Below are 20,854 nucleotides of genomic sequence, written 5' to 3' on the forward strand. Positions count from 1 at the left end.
AATCAAATGACTCATAACATTTAATTTTAATCACAGACTGTCAGCTTTGACTTGAGGTGCAGTATTTATATGTTCAAAAAGTTTAGTCTAATTTTAAATACATTAATTTTCTAGGCATAAATTTTATAGTACATTGGAAAAAATAGCATGGCTTGTTTCTTTAGGGAACAATTAAGGGAAACTACTGATACTAGGCAACATGGCTTCAAGATATACTTCTTTGGGAAATTAATTTAAAATTAATGGTTTTATCTGAAAAATTGGATGATTGCTTTGGAAAACTCTCAGAAGACATTATGGCATCTCTATTAATAGATCTAGGAAACTAGAAAACAGAGTGTCACAAATAAGAGTTTTTACCTTTTGTGAGTTTCAGTAGTTAAAACATTTAGGGAGGCCCATATCCATAAAATCTTGGCCGTGAATAACTCTGAAGTAAAATCAACTAGTGTGGCATGTGCACATGATTTTAAAAAGCCACAACATAAACTTTTTGTCTTACACTTCTGCAGGCTAGAAGTCTGCTGCAGCGCCGAGCGCTAAAATCAAGGTGGCGGTAGGGCTGTTCCTTTCTGGAAACTCAAGGGGTGAATCTGTTTGGTTGCCTTTCCAGCCTCAAGTGGCCGCTTGTGTTTTTTGTCTCATGGCCCTCTTCCTCTACACAGATGATATGTTTATTTTTTTTAACTAAAAACGAATGGACGTAGTACTTAAAACTTAAGCTTTGTCTTATTTTACTTCATTGTTACTCTAATACATGTTCAGACCTGATGGCCAAAAGAAAGGAAGAAAATTTCTTCTCTCCTGAAAATGCCAAAAGACCAAGACAAGAAGAGTTGGATGACTTTGACAAAGATGGTGATGAAGATGAATGTACGGTTTCTTTCACAAATGGTACCTCTACTTTGGTAAGTGCAAAATTTTTGGATTGGCCTGATTCTCATGTTTGGCTTATATGTCATATTCTTGATAATTCAATGTCAGGAAAAGCAGTATAGTTTTTAAAAAACTAAGGTAAAATAATGTAACTAATTCTGAAGTTTATGTGAATTATTAGAAACATTTAGGAAAACCCTTAAAACAAAGAGCTTGTTCTTTGGAAAGATCAATAAATTTGGCAGACCTCTAGTAAGACTGACAAAGGGAAAAAAAAAAGAAGGCATTACCAATAACAGGAATGAAGCAGTAGGTATGACCACTGACCCTGCAGGCTTCAAAATGACAATGACATGACAGATGTTCAACATCATTTATTATTGAGGAAATGCAAATTAAGAAGACCACAATGAAATGTTACAACACACCCATCAGACTGACTGAAATTAAAAACAATGACAACTTCAAATGCTGGCAAGGATACAGAGAAACCGGATCATTCATATATTGCTGGTGGGAATGTAAAATGATACTGCCACACTGAAAAATAGCTTGGCTTTTTTTTTTTTTTTTTAATTTAACACACACCTGTCTACCACATAACCCAGCATTTGTCCCAGAGAAATGAAGATATACTTTCACACAGAATTCTATACATGAATGTTTATAGCAGCTTTATTTGTAATAGCCCAAACTGAAACAACCCAGATGTCACTCAGTGAGTGAATGGTTAAATACTGTGGTACATCCATACCATGAAATACTAGTTAGCAGTGACCTCCTGATGTAGGTGACAATAGACATTTCTTTTTTTTTTTCAATTTTTATTTTTTTAATGTTTATTTATTTTTGAGAGACAGAGAGTGTGTGGGAGAGAGAGACAGAGCAGGAGCAGGGGAGGGATAGAGAAAGAGGGAGACACAGAATCTGAAGCAGGCTCCAGGCTCTGAGCTGTCTGCACAGAGCCTGATGCGGGGCTTGAATCCATGAACTGTGAGATACGACCTGAGCCAAAGTCAGACGCTTAACCGACTGAACCACCGAGGTACCCCATAGACATTTCTATAACATTTGTGAAATGACAGTGTTCTACAAATGGAGAACAGATTAGTAGACTGGGGGTTCAGGTGGGAGTGGATTGGGTGGGATGTGGATCAGCTATAAAAGGTGACCTAAGGGATCCTTGTGGTGATGGAAATGTTCTGTATCTTGACTGTATCAGTGTCAGTATCCTGGTTGTGATTTTGTACCACAGTTTTTAGGATACTACCATGGGCAGAAACTGAATAAAGAATTCATAGGATCTCTCTGTATTATTTCTTACAACTGTATCTACAATTAGATCAAAATAAAAGTTTATTTTAAAAAACCTTCAACCATAATTTCTGATATTCTACTTATAAAAGGATATAAATGTTTCTGGTTTTTAATAAGATGGCATCCAAAAGAAGACAGCCAGGGAGTTTTTAAAGACTTTATTTTTTATTTATTTATTTTTTTAAAATTTTTTATGTTTATTTATTTTTGAGACAGAGAGAGACAGAGCATGAACAGGGGAAGGTCAGAGAGAGAGGGAGACACAGAATCTGAAACAGGCTCCGGGCACCAAGCTGTCAGCACAGAGCCCGACGCGGGGCTCGAACCCACGGACCGTGAGATCATGACCTGGACTGAAGTTGGACTCTCAACCGACTGAGCCACCCAGGCGCCCCAAGACTTTATTTTTTTTAAGAGTTTTTAAATGTCCCCTGGGGGACAGTGTCTGGATATATTTTTGATTGGCACAACTTAGGTAGATGTGTGCTTCTAGCATCTACTAGGCAGAGGCTAGGGATGTTGTTAAAATTCTCAAAATCGCAAAGCAGCCCCCCTCCAACAAAAAATTACCTGACTCAAAAGGTTAGTATCGTCCATATTAAGAAACTATGTAATACAATTATTAGATCCTTTAAGGACTTGAGAATGAGTAGTTATTCATTGAAGGTTCCCATTTAATTTCATCTTACTCATTGAAGTTAAGATTATTCACTTATTATATAACTGTTTTCTTTAGTAACACTGCTGATCTTTCTCCAGATGCTTGGATGAGTATAATGAGTTTATTAGATTAATAATTAATTGTTTTCTCCCTCTGTCTCTTGCTCTCTCTCTCTCTCTCTTTTTTTTTTTTTTTTTTGGTTAATAGACTGCAGCAGAAGTTGGAATAATTGAGAGTATTCAGCTAAGAAACTTCATGTGTCATTCAATGCTCGGACCCTTTAAGTTTGGTTCTAATGTCAACTTTGTTGTTGGCAACAATGGAAGTAAGTGCTTTTGCCCTCCTTACTTTACTTTGAGTAGTATTTTGAAGTTAGAATGCACTAACTTTTTAAAGTAGGTGATTGTGCATGCTGATAAATGTAAGTTTGGGATCTATAAACTGTGGTCATGAATATTTTCAGTATTTGCTGCTATTCTGTACTTTAAGAAAATAATAAGTTAACTCTAGGTTCATTATTTATGTAGTAGGAATAAACATTTCCTACTTATTGTTTTGACTCCTTCTACCTTGGTGTTCATACCATAGAAGAGTGGACAAGCTAGCCTCATTGTGTTTAAGGCAGCCCTGTGTCTTACATCTATTAAATGTTATAATAGAGCACAAATATAGTGCCATGGGAATCCAGACAAGAAAGAAACTATTTCTCACTGTGGCCAATGAAAGCTTAAGGAGGAGGTGGTATTTATGGTGGCACTTGAATGAAAATTATAGATTCTTTAGGCCTCATTGGGGAAGAGGAGGCTGAGATGTTCCAGGCGAAGATTGCTTATTAGCAGAGGTTTGGAGGGGCAGAAATAGATGTGCATGGATGATGGTGAACAGCCTCATATGGCTTTATCATATCCTACATGGTAGGGAGGGGCAGAAGCTGATGCTGGAGGGGCCTGTCGTAGGTGATACTGGTGAGGATCTTGAATGCCACGATAAAGATTTTGGTGTTTTATTCAGAAGTTAGTGGAGAACCAATTACAGTTTGTCAGTAAGGGATGACATGGTCAAGATTTGTGAAACAAAGTGGCCACATTGTAGAGAATGGATTAGAAGGGGAGAGGCATGGAGGTTAGAAAGACCAGTTATGCAGCTTTTGTGATGGACCAGCCAGGCATGAGCTGTCGACAGCTTGACTGACCAGTACATGGAGAGGAAGCTTGCCAGAGTCTATGGCTGGTGACGGTGCTAGAACAGGATAGTAGGTGAATGCAGCTCCACATTCTGCTTAGTTGTTCTTTGTTTCCCCTGCTGTATATTCAGTCCAGAGGAAAGTGTTTTCAGAAGGAGAGAATGGACAGAGGGATTAGTGCTACTGGGAGGTCCCACAGGACAAGAAGTAAGGAAAAACTTGTGGGTTCTGCAATTAGGTCTTTTCTTCTTTTTTAACTTTTGAAATAGTTATTTTATTACTAAAACTTAGAGAAGAAGAAATAATGCAAATAGTGGAGGCAGTGAATTTGGAAACGAAGGAGAGATTTAGAACAGAGACTTGAAAGGCATTCGAGTAACTAAATCAGGTTAGCCAGTGGTGAATTTTGGTTAATTTAGGGTATGTTGTGGGAAATGATGGGCTGGTAAGAGTTGATTGAATTGGTTGATTGTGGAGTTCAGAAAATGATTGCATATTCTGGGTAATTGTTTAGATATTGAAATTTCAGCTTGTGTTATTTTATATGTTAGAGTCAAAAGAAGTATACTTTTCAGAAAGTTAGCAAATGAATAATCAAATTAGGAATAAGAGTTGTCAAAATATTACATAGAAACATTTATCTGTATGACTGATGATTTTTTTTCATATTGAAGTTCATTTATTCATTCAATAAATACCAGAGTGCCTATTATGGGCCACTATTGGCTGTATCACGTTGAATAAAACAGACAACATCCTGTCCCTGTGGAGCTTGCTTGCATTCAGCGGTTGTTAAAAATAGTTTCTGGCTTCTGTGAATTTGTGGAAAAGTAAATCATACCTAAATTAGAATAAAATGATAATTTTATTATAAAATTAATTTAATTTATTTAAATTAATTTAATTTAATTTATTATTAAATTTATTATAAGTTATAAATTATGATAAAGATTAGATAAATTCAGTATCTATGTGTAATTAAAAAGATAACCTCATTTAATAGGCTGATGGACCAAGATGAAACAATGAGCATTTTAGGTTGGAAAGATATCAACCTTTTTTTTTTTTTTTAATTTTCTTATTAGTGGCAAAAATTTGAGTCCTGAATTATACTAATTTTTTTTCTAATTGCAACAGCTAAATATTTCATGATATCTACAATTCTTTTTTTAAGATTGCTGAAAGAAAATGGTAATCGAAGTGTAACACTTCATTTCAGGGTTAGAACTAATTTACATTTTCATTCAGAAATCTTTTTACATCAAATTGTGGGAGTCAGCCTCTTCTTTTCTCTCTCCTTAATGAATGTGATTTCATCAACACCTGTTTCCGTAGGTGGGAAGAGTGCAGTGCTCACAGCTCTCATAGTTGGTCTTGGCGGAAAAGCAGTCGCTACCAATAGAGGCTCTTCTTTAAAAGGTTTTGTGAAAGACGGACAGAAGTAAGTGTTTGCTTTCTACATGTATTTTCCAGTTCCTTAGTAAGAAGCGGCTGCTTTAGATTCCCAGTTCATGTAAACATGATAGGAAGTGAATTGGCTTCCCAGAACTGAAACGGAAGAGTCCCATCTTTCCATTCCTTTCTTTTCTCCCTGTTGCCAGTATGGCCCACTGTTGCCTGTTCAGCTCTCCAGAAGGAAAGCTCGCGTAAAGTACTGCCATGTGCCTGCCCTCTTACACTCTTGTTTCTATTACCTTTTTGGAGGAAAGAACAAGCAATGATGAATCTATGTACTTCTGTTTATTTTATTTTATTTTATTTTATTTTTTTAATGTTTACTCTTTTATTTTGAGGGAGAGAGGAAGTGCACACAGTTGCACGCACAAGCTGGGGAGGGGCAGAGAAGGGGGAGAGAGAATCCCAAGCAGGCTCCATGCTGTCAGTGCAGAGCCTGACATGGGGCTCAGTCTCAACCATGAGATCATGACCTGAGCTGAAATCAAGAGTTGGACACTTAACCAGCTGAGCCACCCAGGCGCCCCACTATGTACTTCTACTTAAAGAGATATTTATAAACATTGGACTTTCCTTGCTCTTGATCCAAACCCAGCCTGAATAAGTTCATGTTGGTGTGTTACAGGCAAAAGCAGAGTCAGCAACCAGCCAGGGGTCCCCGCACAAAATTTCTGCCTCCAGTTCACTAAGAATTCCAAAAAAGTATTCTGGTGTCTTTGATTTTCTGTCCTTTACTCAAGTGGTTTGCAAGTGGATTTGATTTGAGGACTACACCCACACGTCTGTTTGTGGTCCATCTTGACTCTTGGAAAATGGTCATAAAACTGCCTTCATTCACTCTACACCTGTATTTCTTCTTGATATAACTTGCCTTCATGTAACTTCATATAAATTGCCCAATTTGGATCATCATAGACTTAAGGCCTTTTGCCCATTAGGAGCACTCTTCAGGCCGGTCTCCTTATTCTTATTACTGCCTCGAATAACTCCGAAGGGGTCCTTGCGTCTCCTAAAAACTAGAAGTCCCAAACTGTTCTGCTGGCTCGCAGAGTGAGGCCGCTCCCATTGCTCAGTGCTCCTTTGCACACCCCATGCCCAGAACTTCTGGAACTTTGATAATTAGCAGTGAGATCTTTTTTCTCATATAACAGACTTTCCTTCTGCTCAATGTTCTTTCCGTTTAACTTCAATTTTATTACTAAAAAAAAGAATAGGGACGGGATGTGAACCAGGATTGCAGTTTTCTCATGTATTTCTCAGAAAGCTGTAAGAATATTAACCCAAGCCGGGGTTCCAAGTGGACTCAGGAGAAGGGAGGTAAAGATACACGGAAAACATTCCCCATGCTGTATGGCCGTGGAAAATAACTATTCGGTAACAATTCTCCAGCATATTTTCTGTCTCTCCTTATCTTATTTGGGCTGCAGCTCAGCAAGGTCTTCTCCCCCTTCCATAGTCCGCAACCAAATGATCTCTGAAATCAAAAATTAGCTATTCCAACCTTTTTAATGGCTCCAGCTCTGTTTCAATTCATTACACTTAACTATACATTTCTTAGTTGTCTAAACAGTCACCTAGTCTACCTAGTCAGATAACACATTGATCTTTCAGATAGAAGCTTCAGGAAAAGAAATAATTTTTTTCTGTAGCCCTAATTGTTTTATATCTCAATAAATAATTTTTTGTTTTTTTTGTTTTGTTTTGTTTTTTTCCATTTGAGAAGTATCTGGACCAAAGCAGAAACTTCTTTCTGAGACTTGTCTTCAGAATACCATTTTTAAAAAGAAAGGAAAAGGCCAGCTTACACAGATCACCAACTTTTAAGGACACAGCTGCCTAGAGGAAATTAATATATTTTAAATAGTTAATAGCAGTTAAAAGCCTTAACCTGAGCTCAGTCTCCTTTTTACAGACCTTGACTGAAAAAGTAGCTTAAAAACAGCTTTTCCAAACCCACTACTATTTCCCTAGTCATCCCCTTCTGTTTAAAATATTTGATATCTGTGAATCTCTTCATATTTTATAATCTCTGATTCTGTCATCATTTTTTACAGATTCACCTCATGGAGCTTTGCAGTTCTAGTCTTAAGTCAGTTCTACATCTAAGATTTGCGTGTCTGCTCCATTTTCCCTGAAGGAAGTCTGTCTGGCACAGGTTTGGGAGAGTCCTCGGGACTCTCCTTCCCTCCATGTCAAACATTACACTCCCCGTTGGTAGCACCTGGGCTCAGTCCTGTCTTGTTTGGGGTTTTAGCTCTCTGTAGCAGTCTCGCCTAGTGAGATTTGGAGAAGCCAGAGAACCCTGCCCTGAGACACTCTGCCTGGGGGTCACCTCTCTGTCGGCTACCAGCTCTTTACAGTGGTGGTGAATTAATTCACCTAATACAACTTCTCCCATGGAAACCTCTGTCAGTGCCCCAAGGTCTCATGGCCCTCACTATTCAGGTTCTTTTTGAACATATTTAGTTCACTGTTCCCTCCCTTGGCTTTCTAATACTAGCCCTGGTTGCCTTGGCATCTGACAGCTGCAGCATTGGGAGTGAGTTATGGAGGGACAAAAACTGTTACTCCTGCTGTACATTGCTGATGTATTTAGTCAAGGCTACAGAACTTAACTGCAGATGAGCTGGCTATTCAGAGACAGAGCAGATGCATCATATTTTTGTATGGTTCGTGCCTTGTTCGTGCCTATGTTCCTGCTGCTGCCAGGTACCTCTGTGCAGATAGACTTTTCCAGGGTTGAGAAAGAAGCCAAATTCTTTCTGTGGCACTGCTTGTTTGTGATGTCATTCTAAAAGAACTCTTCACTTAAGGATTTCCTGTATTTACAGACATTGGGCTCCCTGGCTCTTGACCCAAATTGAGAATTAGCCACATTAGTAGCTGAGGAGACAGCAGTTAGTGCCCAGCAAAGGTGTCCCTGTCTCCTGGTACAGTTACTAGGAGGCTTTTCTCTTAAACCTTAATTTTTTGAAAAACTTGCTTTTCTTTATTCAGTTCACATCACAACAGAATACCAGTGCCTCCGAAGTTCTCACAATACTAAAGGTAGCTATTAAATACACAGAGTAGCTAGGAATGAAAATAATAAAATATACGTTTGCTAATCAAGAGAGATGTTTGATGATTCAGAGAGGAAACATATATAATCACTTTATTTTTAAAATGTTTTCATGAAGTACATTCACTTAATATAGGTAAACATACGAGTTAATGAAAAAAAATATTTTATTCCGTATTGTGGGCAGCTGCCCTTCCCCTATTACACTTTAGTTAACGGTTTTCAACTTTGTTCATTAGAATCAACTGGAGAGCTTTTAAAAATTCCATTAATTGGGGCACCTAGGTAGCTCAGTAGGTTAAATGTCTGACTTTGGCTCAGGTCATGATCTCATGGTTTACAAGTTCGAGCTCCATGTCGGGCCAGTCTGTGCTGACAGCTCAGAGCCTGGAGCCTGCTTCAGATTCTCTGTCTCCCCGTCTCTACCTCTCCCCTGCTCATGCTCTGTCTCTGTCTCTCAATAATAAATGTTAAATTAAAAAAACCCTCCCATTAATTACAACTTGTCTGGAGTATATCTGTCCTAATTGGGTATTTCTGATTTAAACACACACACACACACACACACACAGAGCACACAGGGGTGCCTGGGCGGCTCAGTTGGTTAAGCATCCAACTCTCGATTTCGACTCAGGTCATGATCTCATGGTCATGAGATCCAGCCCCGCGTGGGTGCTGGATGTAGAGTCTGCTTAAGATTCTCTCTCTCTCTCTCTCTCTCTCTCTCTCTCTCTCTGCCCCTCTCCCGCTCATGTGCACTTGTGCACGCACGCCTTCTCTCTCTCTTTTAAAAAAAAAAACAACAAAATACACACACCCCAGCCCACTTAGGGTAGCTTTAGAAAACAAGATTTAGGGGTGCCTGGGTGGCTTAGTCAGTTAAGCGTTCGACTCTTGATTTCCACTCTGGTCAAGATTTCACGGTTTGAGTTCAAGTCCTGCATAAGGCTCTGCACTGACAGCACAGAGCCTGTTTAGGATTTCTCTTCCTCTCTCTCTGCCCCTATTCTCTGCTCTCTAGCTCTCTCTGAAAATAAATAAATAAACATTTAAAAAAAAAAAAGGGAGATTTATTGTAAAAATTCAGGGATTTGTATATTAGAAGCTGCAGGAGCGAAGAAGTATAGTTGGGTCTCATGAGTAACTGGTACTCAGAGACCTCAGAACCAAGGATCTTTTGTCTCTGGGCCTTTCTTTTCTGTGTCTATGGCTTTTTCTCTGTATTTTTGTCTCTAGGCCTCTGCCTCTCCCTTCCTTTGGGTCCATGCGGCAACCCTTCTGTTCCACCTCCCTCACCCCTTTGTATAATGGGCTGTACCGTATTGTGCCCCCTTCCCTCTGTCTCCTTATGACAGGTGTGTGAGTTTGTGAGGAGTGTGTTCTCTACCTTACAACTTAGCCACGTCTTCATTACTCTGTGTCTTTGTTTGTGCAGTCGTCCAGTCATCCACGTCTAACTGTCTTAGTCTTTGGGTCTGTGTACGTTCTCTGTGTCTGATTTACTGCCAATATCTGTGGGTGTGTCTCCTTCACTTGGTCTAGGTGGTTTTCTAAGAGGTTATCTGTTGTGTGCTCTTGCTTCTCTCTGTAGCCTCTGCACATGTTCTGCTTGCTCATCCCAGTATAAAGCCCCAAATTGGTTTCTCTAGTCCTCAGAGGCTTCAGGGAATCACCAGCTCTTAACGTGGTTGTGCCTTCATTTGAGTTTGTTTTTAAAACTTCATTGTGAAATAATTTAGATTTATGGAAGTGTTGTAAAGATAGTACACTTTCCTTTATACCCTTCATCTAATTTCCCTTAATGTTGACATCTCAAGTAACTAAGGTTACTCTTTCTGAGTTCGAATCAGATTTCTATATTTAGCTCCATCCCTGGAGGGCAGGGTGAGGACTGATCAGGCTACTAAGCCCTGTCTTTCTGCTCAGGCTCTGGTGAAGAAGAGGGTGACTGGAGCAGGAGGTAACAAAACCCTTCAGTATGTCTACTGTAATATCAGTTTACAGTGAAGTTTATCTTGAGTATTTTTTTCTGCATTTCCTGCAGATGGGAACAGTTTGGGAATCTGATTATAAATTCATGAAAACAAGTTCTATTAAAGATTTCATTTAATTACTAGTTAAAGCAGTTTTGCGTTAAAGGGCTTTAGCATTTTGGGAGATGTTCACCTGAATCAGAAAAAAATATTGATTGCTTTTACGTTTAAGGAAATTATGAGTGTGTATATAGTAATATACTTCCTTAACACTTTTTGTTTTTCTACCAAGTCTTATTTTTTAAATAAAAATTAGAAAAATAAGATTGATTTTTTTTTCCTGTATAAAAATGTGCATGGCTATAAATGCTCTAAACTTGTTTAAAACTTTAAAAATAATTCCTTTATAATATCAATAGAATTTCAAGAAATTCTGAGCTTCCATTTACATTTCTTGGTATCAAATACTTTCATTTTTTTATTGCCATACATTTGAAAGATGAAAGTTGCTTCATTTGATTCTAATGTTCTTGGAAGATGTTATTATTTCCCCATAATTGTTACTTCATCATTCTTAAGGGATTGCTGTCAGCATGATGCTTTATTTTATAGTCAGACAGTGTAGTATTCCATGTTGCCTATAAAAGGTGTATAACTTATCTGCATGATTTGAAACAACCAAAATTTTAACGGGTTTTATGTGACCGTGGTATTTCTATTATGGATAGAATAGTCAGTATTTCCACAACTCTTATTCTCTCTTTTTTTTTTTATTAGGCATGGTATATTCAGCATTATTCTGTAGTAGCCTATCAGCCATCAGCTACTGGTATAAAGCTACTTTTCAAATGAATTAGGCAAATTATTTTGGAGGTTTTGAAAATTCTAGTAACCTAGTATTGAAATTGCACTGTACCTTCATGTGACTTACCTTAACCTTCTTGCTTTAGCTCAGCAGATATCTCAATAACATTAAGGAACAGAGGAGATGATGCCTATAGAGCAAACGTGTACGGTAACTCTATAGTTGTGCAACAACACATCAGCATGGATGGAAGTCGATCTTATAAACTAAAAAGTGAAACAGGTTTGTTATGAATGTCTTTTCATTTCATATAAAATATTAGTAAATGTTCAGTTAAACAGTGAAGTGATTGCTCAGGTATTCATCAAAAGGGCATTTCTTCCTAATCTCTTGAAACCTTTCTCATGTCAGATCATGGGTTGGTTGCATGTATGTGTACATGCACATGTTTATGTACGTACATATATGCACAGAGTTGTTTCATCCCAGGACATTGGACAGCAGAACCATGATTATCAGAGTTTGGGTCCACTTGAAACAGGCTGTGCCATTTTGTCCTCACCCGCAGACCTCCTTTCACCCCTGTAGTTGCTAGCACATGTGGAAAGATGTGGTTCGCAAAAGGTGGGGCAAAGGTTCGCAAAAGGAAGAGGAGGCAAAGAGGTAGGTGAGAAGGAAGAGCAAGCGTTTAGCTAATGGGAAGAAGAGAAGCACCATCATGGTGTCCGCGCTTCTTCCTCTGCGTGCTTGCGTCATGATTACCATAGTGGCCAGCTCTCTCAGATGCGTGCGTATTCTTGATGACATCACAAAAATAGTAATGCTTATATTGGTAAATAATTGCTTCATTTTTCTCTGTATTTTTGCCCTAAAAACAGTCTGGTCATTTGTATGTGTTTCTCTTAACCAGGCACCGTGGTTTCTACTAGAAAAGAAGAGCTGATTGCAATTCTTGATCATTTTAACATACAGGTAATTGCTAAATCTGCATTCCTGATTGATGCAACTGGTCACTTTTTCATAAGCTGTCATTTGCAACGTCGAAAGAATTCAGATGGGCTCATATGAGTAAATTGACCACAGGAGGAACATGTACAACTATTGTTAGTGACATTGCTTAAAATTTGCTAATTCAGCAGGAGTTTTCAATGCCTAATATCACACTCGTATTTTGACAGAGCAGTCAAGAACATGTAGTCTGCACCAGTATGGGATAGAACTGATGTTCATAAAAGCTATACAGTTTCTTTGCTTTCTGTTGCCCTAGGCTCCCTAAGCTCAGTTGCTAAGTCATTATAGAAAGGAAATTTATTCCAAAAAAATAAAGCATTTCTTTATGTATTTTGGAGTTCTTGATCATAACTGCAGGAGGTGTCAAGTCCTTTCTGCTAAGATAACTTTGAGTAATTAGAAATAGAGCATGTAGTCTTATGATGTGAGCGCTGGAATTGTCCTGGGTGGTCATCTGATTCACCTATATTTTGTAGGTGAGGAAGGAGCTAGAAAAAGTAAATGTACACCTACAGTCGTCTAGGCATGTTTGCTGGTAGAGCCCGGATTGGGATCCAGGCATCCCTGTTACATTCTGATGTACTACCCTGCCTTATTCCGGGACGAAGAACACCAAGACTAGTCACCAAGGGAAAAGAACAATTACAAGTCTAGGTATCTTTGCCAGTTTGGTTCAGAACAAAGCTATCCAGAAAAACTTTCTGTGATGGTAGAAATATTCTGTAGTATGCTATTCAGTGGGGTAGCCACTGGCATCTTGCTCTTGAGCACCTGAAATGTGCGACTGAGAAATTGAGTGTTTGATTTTATTTAATTTACTTAAGTGTAAAAAGCTCCATGTCAGGCAACAGAAATTTAGAAAAATACTTATTAAAATCTGAAGAAAAGCAGACATATCAAATAAATTTGAGGCTAGAATGCAGGACAATTTTAAAGCAAAATCAGAAAAACCAAACGTATATGGAATCATAGATGTTTGGGAGGATCTTGGAGGGCATCCAGTAGATTTCTCACACTCCGTACTTGCCCTGTGTGGAATCCTTCACTCTTCAGCAACTACTTCTAAGTGGATTGTGATGGAGGAATCACTTCTGCCTGAGGCTTCTGATTCCTTCTGTGGACAACTCTATTTATCAGAAAGAAAAATTATGGGAAAGTTGAATTAAGCCTGTTCTCTAAGTTCCCGCTTCCTTGGGGAATGTAAAAACATGTTTATTTCTTTTGAAATATGTAAAGATTGTTACAACTCTTCTAGTCCTTTTCTAGTATGATGCAGTTGCTAAAGGTTCATTTATCAAAATATAGAAGGTCTAGAGCTGCACTTACTTGTATAATAACCATAGCTACGTGCGGGTATTAAGCACTTGAAATGTAGGTAGTCCAAATTGTGATGTACTATAGTGTGAGATACATATGAGATTTTGAAGAGTTACTGCAAAGGAATAATTCAATTTTTATATAGGTTATATGTTAATTGATATTTTAGACTAGAAATATATTAAAATTGATTTTCCCTGTTTATTAATATCGCCACTAGCAAATTTAAAATTATCTGTGTGATTTGCATTATGTATCTATTAGACATTGGTGGCCTAGAATAACCAAGTGGGAGGAGAATATTTAATGTCTTTAAGTACCTGATTATTTTGTCCCCTGTGCCTATTCTTCTTATCCTTTCTCTGAAGTTTACCCGTTTGTGCTTGCCTTTTGCTTGTTCTAGAGTCTCGACAGGTAAAGCTACAAGGTTCTTACATAATCCCTAGAGTAGGGTAGGAACTAGGAATCCCATTTCAAAAACAATCAAAAAGTTGTAGACAAGAGAATGTAAGTTTTGGTGAAGTTAACTGATTCAAAGTTGGTTAAAATGTCTTATCATTAAAGACTAGAACATTAGGTCTTGTTTTTAAGAAGTCAAATGGAATGTGAAATGAAGATATAGGGCAAACTTTGTAAAAAATATGTGGCAGTCTGTGTGGCCTACCTATATAATAGTAGTGATAAAAATAATAAAAAGTGGCATGTAGAAGTTTGATTTTGTTTTTTTAATTGAGAGAGAGAGAAAGTGGAGAAAGGGCAGAAGGAGAGAGAGAATCTTAAGCAGGCTTCATGCCCTGTGTGGAGCCCAATGCGGGGCTCAATCTCACCACCCTGAGGTCATGACTTTGGCTGAAATCAAGAGTCAGACACTTAACCAACTGAGCCACCCAGGCACCCCTGTAGAGGTTTCTTTATAACTGCATAAATGGTTTTGTTATCTTAGAAGACCCCACATTTTACAGATGGTAAAATGAAGGAGTTTAAATTTTTTTTCATTTATACTGGTCCTGCATATTCCATAACTTTCCAACTGTATTATTTTCTAGTATGTAAATTATTTTCTTATTAATGCCAAAGACATAAATGAGTAATGACCTTGAATTTTTCTGAAGGAAGTTATATGTTTTTTAAACTTTTTCACCGGTACTTTGATGAGTTACTGTACTTTACTGTTACTTTAACTGTACTTTAACTTGCTAGTTACAGATAGTTTAATTCAAGCAATAGCTTATTTTAAATGACTCCTCCTCCAAAAGGTAGAAATAACTCCAGCATTTCGATTTATTTTATAATATCTTCATGAAGAAATAACAAATCTGAAAGAAAAATAATCACTACTTGTCATCATAATTCCTATTAGAAATAACCAAGTTGGGAGCTGCCTGGGTGGCTCAGTCGGTTAAGCAGCCAGCTCTTCATTTTGGCTCAGGTCATGATCTCACCGTTTGTGAGATTGAGCCCTGTGTCAGGTTCTGTATTATACTTGAGATTCTCTTGCTACTTGGGATTCTCTCTCTCTCCTCTCTCCCTGCCTCTCCCACTGTGTTCTTGCTCTCTCTCTCTCAAAATAAACATTAAGAAAATAACAAAGTTGGACCTTTTGTATTTAGTTGGAGAAACTAACTTGCCCAGGGCAACATAGGGGGTGAGAGACAAGAACCCAAGTCAGCTGGGAGCTTTATTCACTGTTGTCTGATTGTTAACCAGTAGCATAGGAGTGATATTCTATAAAACAGGTGAAAGAAGTAACAACTTTCTAATAAAAATACTTCTTCAGAGATTTCTTGTGCCCTCATATAGTGGCAGAAAAATTTTGACTATGCTATTTATTTTAGTATCATGAAATATTGAAATATTTTCCCTACATTAATAACTAACATTTTTTCTTTGTGTATTTACCCTAATACCCTAACCTTAGCCTTCTTGATGACGCCATGGGTGAATTGTATTCTGTATTTCAGTCGGTTTATCTTAAGTCGTTAAAATGAAATAATCAGAAATAATCTTTCTTATTTATTTCAGGTGGATAATCCAGTTTCTGTTTTAACACAAGAGATGAGCAAGCAGTTCTTGCAGTCTAAAAATGAGGGAGACAAATACAAAGTAAGGAACACCAAAGTAAATATGAATTTATCAAAAAAGAATATATTTCTAGATTAAGCATATATACTGAATATAACTTTTGCTCATGTTATAAATACTGAGTTTTTAAAAAATGTTTATTTATTCTGAGAGAGAAAGAGAATGATCAGGGGTGGGGGGAGAGAGAGAGAGAGAGAGAGAGAGAGAGAGAGAGAGAGAATCCCAAGCAGGCCTAGCACTGTCAGTGCAGAGCCTGGTGCAGAGCTCGAACCCAAGAGCCATGAGATCATGGCCTGAGAGGAAATCCAGAGTCAGAAGCTTAACCGACTGAGCCACCTAAGGGTCCCTTGAGGTTTTTTTTTTTTTTAAAGCCATCGATTTATAGTAATAGTGTAGGGCTAATTTAGGAAAGTTCTAAGTAGGTATGATAGAAATGTAATTTTCATGGTAAATTCTTGCTTTCACTCTTTGGCTCTGAATTCTGAGAGAGAACGGATTATTCTAAAATTAATCTTTAAGAAAATTAAAAGGAATGATTGGTCATGCATAACAACCTTTAAACCTTAAATTATAAAGCTAGCAAAGTATTTGACTTCTACTAAAACTTATGCTGTAACTTTTGAATGGATTTCACTATTTCCTTTTCTAAAAATTTAAGATGTGTAAAGATCAAGGATATGGATGTTTTCTCTTTTTTTCATACTTGCTTAAAGAATGAAAGAATAGTGAACGTGAGTTTTTAAGATGGTATTATTATCACACCAAAAGTGTTTTCTTACATAGGCTTTTAAGAGTTCTTTCAAGTAAATGTGTAGATGTGAACAGAGTAAGTGAAATAAATTTGGGGTCTGAAAACATGTTCTTTTGTGTATATGTGTACTTGCTCAAGATTGTTTTTAGTGTCTTTTTACATAATTAGTCCACAATTTTTTTTTTACAGTTCATGGAAGTTTACAGACTCCTAATTGTGTTTTCCTTATTGATACAGTTCTTTATGAAAGCAACCCAACTTGAGCAGATGAAGGAAGATTATTCGTACATTATGGAAACAAAAGAAAGAACAAAGGAGCAGATAAATCAAGGAGAAGAGGTTTGTAAACACTTGATGCAAATATTTTTGAGGTCAAATTGCTATAGTACCTATAAGATAAATGGTACTGTAAAATTACATACTTATATATAAATACGTAGCTATAGAAAACTAATAGCGCTTTCATGGTACTCTATGAAATATACGAAGGGTGGTTTTTATATTCAGGGTATTTTATTAGCCTTTACTTTGTTATGTAATAATGGGCATGTACACATTTTCCTCTGTTAAGTTATAAACTAGAGGACAGGGCAATATTTTACATACTTATGCCTGGATATATGACTTACTGGTTCTACAATAAGGTATCACTAATTCTCATTATAAGTCGTTTGAAAACTGTAGTATTTCTTATGATGGCAAAAGAAGCACAAGCCTCAAGCTGATATTAAACGTATTAAATGCACATGCAATTATATATGGTAGATAAGTATTTCATCACACTGGTAAATTGTTAACATTCATTAAGCACTGATAGCTTGGTGGCAACTGTCACATCTGTACTTGCCAAGTTAGCAGCTGTGCATATCTGTGTGAATTTGAAATTACTCAAGCCAGCATGACTTACTTAAATTTGTTTTTACATCTGCTGTATTTTGTTTTTATACTTTCTTCTTCAGATTCCTGAAGATCCAACCTTCTGTCTGATAATCAGAGACCTCAAAGTCATAAGGCTTACGTTTGAGCCTTTCGTCCAGTACATTAAGTCCACCAATTTTTGTGTGATTCTGTATCTTATTCTTTTGTTAGTCAGTTTCATACAACCAGTTCAGCTTTCAGCTGTTTCTTAGCTTGTGCTTTTGACACAGAATTGTACTAATGATTGATCCAGGTCACCTTTAGTTAGATGTCACACTGGCCCTTTTACTTCAGGTTTTCAGGATTGCATATGTAAAATTAGGTCTGTGGCTGTATGAAAACTTAAAAAGCAAGGATGGGTATATTTATTTTTATTCCCCACATTGTCCCTTTAAACCGCAGGTATGTGGTAGTGTACAAGGAGGCACTGTAAACCACAGAATTAATATAGCACACTTTCTTGGAGTATCAGTGTTATTGGGGAAAGGAAATATTTGCATATTCAGAAAAAAGTAAAAGTATATGTTACATTTATTATTTTTAAAATAATAAGTCAGGACTTTGAAGAAATTTGTTTGCTTTAGACAGTGGGGGGGGGGGTTAAACACCCACTCTCTCCATGGTATACTTTGTTATCAACTAGTAAAGATATTTTAATTATGAAGTTAAAGAAGCACTTCCCTATATCATGTAGCAGAGTTCCGTATGTATAATGTGCACTTAATAAGAACTTTTTTCTAATTAATTAATTAAATATTAATTAAATATCCTGTATTCTTAAACTCTGGATTTAAATAGCTAAATCTATAGGAAGAACTTTATATTCTCAAAATAAACTCCGAATTTGAATAACTAAATCTATAGGAAACAGTATGTGAAGGTTAGAAACTAGAAAGCATTCGGCCAACAAATAATAAGTTCCACTGTGTGCCTCCTGGCATTGTGCTTTGTCCGTGGCCATAAACAGCCAATATATACCAGGGCTTGAGGGCTCGTGGGGTCATAGACCTAACTACTCAGCAGGAACCAGATGGTAAATAACTGAGTATGGTGGTCACTACTAAAGGACTTATTTGTGACTGGGTTTGTGCAAAAGCACTTAATAGGGTATTAGTGCTGGGGTGTAGGGACTCGGGAAGGGTGGATTTGTTAAGGCTTATGTCTAAGATGAGAAATGAAGGATGAACAGTGCCAGGAGAGGGATGGTGAGAGGAGGGAAGCAGTCTCCAAGAAATAAAAATGATAGTGGAAGGGAGTCAGTGAAGAGGATAAAGTGGAAACAAAGATGAAAAGATGGGATGAGAAATGAAGTAATTTAGACCTCCCAAGAAGGCAGAAGCAAGTGGTCGCATCCAAAAGGTATAGATAGGGGGTATAGCTCAGGGATAGAGCATTTGACTGCAAAAGGTATAGATAGATGGGGACTGGACTTCAGTGTAACGAAGGCCCCTCCTCTTCAGTGTAAGGAAGCTGTGACTGTGTTAGGTTTGTAGATAAGGCTATTGGAAGTTGGAGTTTCCATCTGATGGCCACTAAATTCCCTGAGGTAGGAGGCAGGGAGAATCAGTGAGGATTAGCGAGGGGGCATGTGTGTGAGGTGTGAAGAGAGTGATAATGGATTGAAATAATCCTGGAAATTGGGAAAGTGACTTGTAGGGACACCCTTGTAGATCTACATTGTGAGGCCCTGGTTGAAGATGGTCAGCACCAGTGAACGGGAGAGGCCATCTATCTACCCTGGTGTACAGAATATGAAGTCTAGGAGCTACTTCAGAAGCTGTTTTAATGTCACTCTGTCTGATATTTAATGATTTTATTTACTGTTAAGCGAGAACTTAGGTTTTAAAAATTGTAGCTTACTTAGCTTTTAGGAATAAATGTCTTCTACATCTTCCATTATCTTTGGAAAGGGTGCTGGGTATACTTTGCCCAGAAGAACAGACCATTCTGTCTCTCAGATATGGTGTCAAGAGAAGCGAGAAACTGAGTTTTGTGATTTGTCTGCACTTGTGAGGTCTTAAACCCTTTGTTCCTTTGATCATCATTAGAATAGTATTTGGCCATTTTTATAGTGCAGAAATTAAGAAAATAGTTGTACCTAGTCAAAGCATATCAAAGAACCAAAAGTATTTTTATTTTCATCTTAAAAGAAGACATTTCTTTGCATATCTTTTTTAATACTATTAAGGCAGTACACTTAAAAGAAATACATTTGTAAAATGTCATGTCTTTCTAATGTCAGTAAGAAATATTTCCTTTTTTTCTTTTTTTAAGCGACTTATTGAACTAAAACGCCAGTGTTTGGAAAAAGAAGAACGTTTTCAGAGTATTGCTGGCTTAAGTACAATGAAGACTAATTTAGAATATTTGAAACATGAAATGGCTTGGGCAGTGGTAATTTTTACTTAATTACTTATTCACTTATACTTTTAATATGCAGAATATATTTGGTTACAGTTAGTCTTCTACATGATTTACTGTGTAATTTCTTTGTAGGTCAATGAAATTGAAAAGCAATTGAATGCTATCAGAGATAATATCAAAATCGGAGAAGATCGTGCTGCTAGACTTGACAGGAAGATGGAAGAACAGCAGGTAATTGTAGTTTTTCTACTACAGATTTGGTAGTTTAATCATACGAGATTACTCATATTAGACTATTTTAAAAGACTTAACAAAAGTAGAAGTGTCAACCTATATATCTGTCTGTGTGTGAATTTATTACCTAATTTATTAGGTGAATCTGACCTAAACTTTTGTTCAAGGACTATTGTGGCAACTCCCTTTTTTAAAAGAGTGTTGTATTTGGACATGATCAGCCAGTTGAGCCCAGTGATGTCGCACTCTGAACTCGTGCTTGCAGACAATGGTACTTTGTTACCAACTAGAGATGCTACAGCCTGAATCTTTTACTCTGGGTTCATTAGCAGTGGCAACGTAAGAAGTCTTGAGGTGCTAGGATAATAGTGAATTAGAATAGCATTAAAGTTAAGTATCATGAAGTGTAACAATTCAAAACTGAACACAGTACCCAGAGACTGCTACCATAACTTACAGGGAACTGAAGTTTAGGGCCCAGAACCATCAGAAGATTCCATGTAGGTAGAACACATGTGGGACAGGTTGTTAGGTCTATAAAGTTAATTTCAAGCCGAGATCTAAGAGCCCAAGTGGAAACTATGCTATTTATGTAAGATTCAAGAAAAACCACAAGTCTTCCACTTGGGCCTAGAGGTAGAAGTTGGTTGAATGGTAAATAAAAGCAGTAATTCTCTGTTGGGGGTGTGCATGTAGACCTTTTTACCATATAGCAGATCCACTCTTTATACTTGTCTTTTCGTTCTTTTTTTTTTAACAGCTTTATTAAGATATAATTTATATACCATACAATTCACACATTAAAAATTTACGCTTGAGTGGTTTCTTAGTATGTTCCCAAGGGTA

The 20,854-nt window shown here is 37.3% G+C and overlaps 1 protein-coding gene across 2 annotated transcripts in view; it reads left to right on the forward strand.

The window, feature by feature from the left end:
* Positions 1–20,854, forward strand: part of SMC6 (structural maintenance of chromosomes 6) — a 73,852-nt gene that overhangs the window by 7,303 nt on the left and 45,695 nt on the right. For both annotated transcript variants that reach the window (XM_042982461.1, XM_042982462.1), the window contains exons 2-10: positions 766–908; positions 3,062–3,179; positions 5,373–5,478; positions 11,477–11,613; positions 12,242–12,303; positions 15,682–15,762; positions 16,730–16,831; positions 19,685–19,804; positions 19,907–20,005. In XM_042982461.1, coding sequence (XP_042838395.1) covers positions 771–908; positions 3,062–3,179; positions 5,373–5,478; positions 11,477–11,613; positions 12,242–12,303; positions 15,682–15,762; positions 16,730–16,831; positions 19,685–19,804; positions 19,907–20,005 — 963 coding nt within the window. In that variant the 5' untranslated portion in view covers positions 766–770. The remainder of the gene's footprint in view (positions 1–765; positions 909–3,061; positions 3,180–5,372; positions 5,479–11,476; positions 11,614–12,241; positions 12,304–15,681; positions 15,763–16,729; positions 16,832–19,684; positions 19,805–19,906; positions 20,006–20,854) is intronic.

This window comes from Panthera tigris, chromosome A3 (genome assembly GCF_018350195.1).
Source record: "Panthera tigris isolate Pti1 chromosome A3, P.tigris_Pti1_mat1.1, whole genome shotgun sequence".
NCBI classification, from domain to species: Eukaryota; Metazoa; Chordata; class Mammalia; order Carnivora; family Felidae; genus Panthera; species Panthera tigris.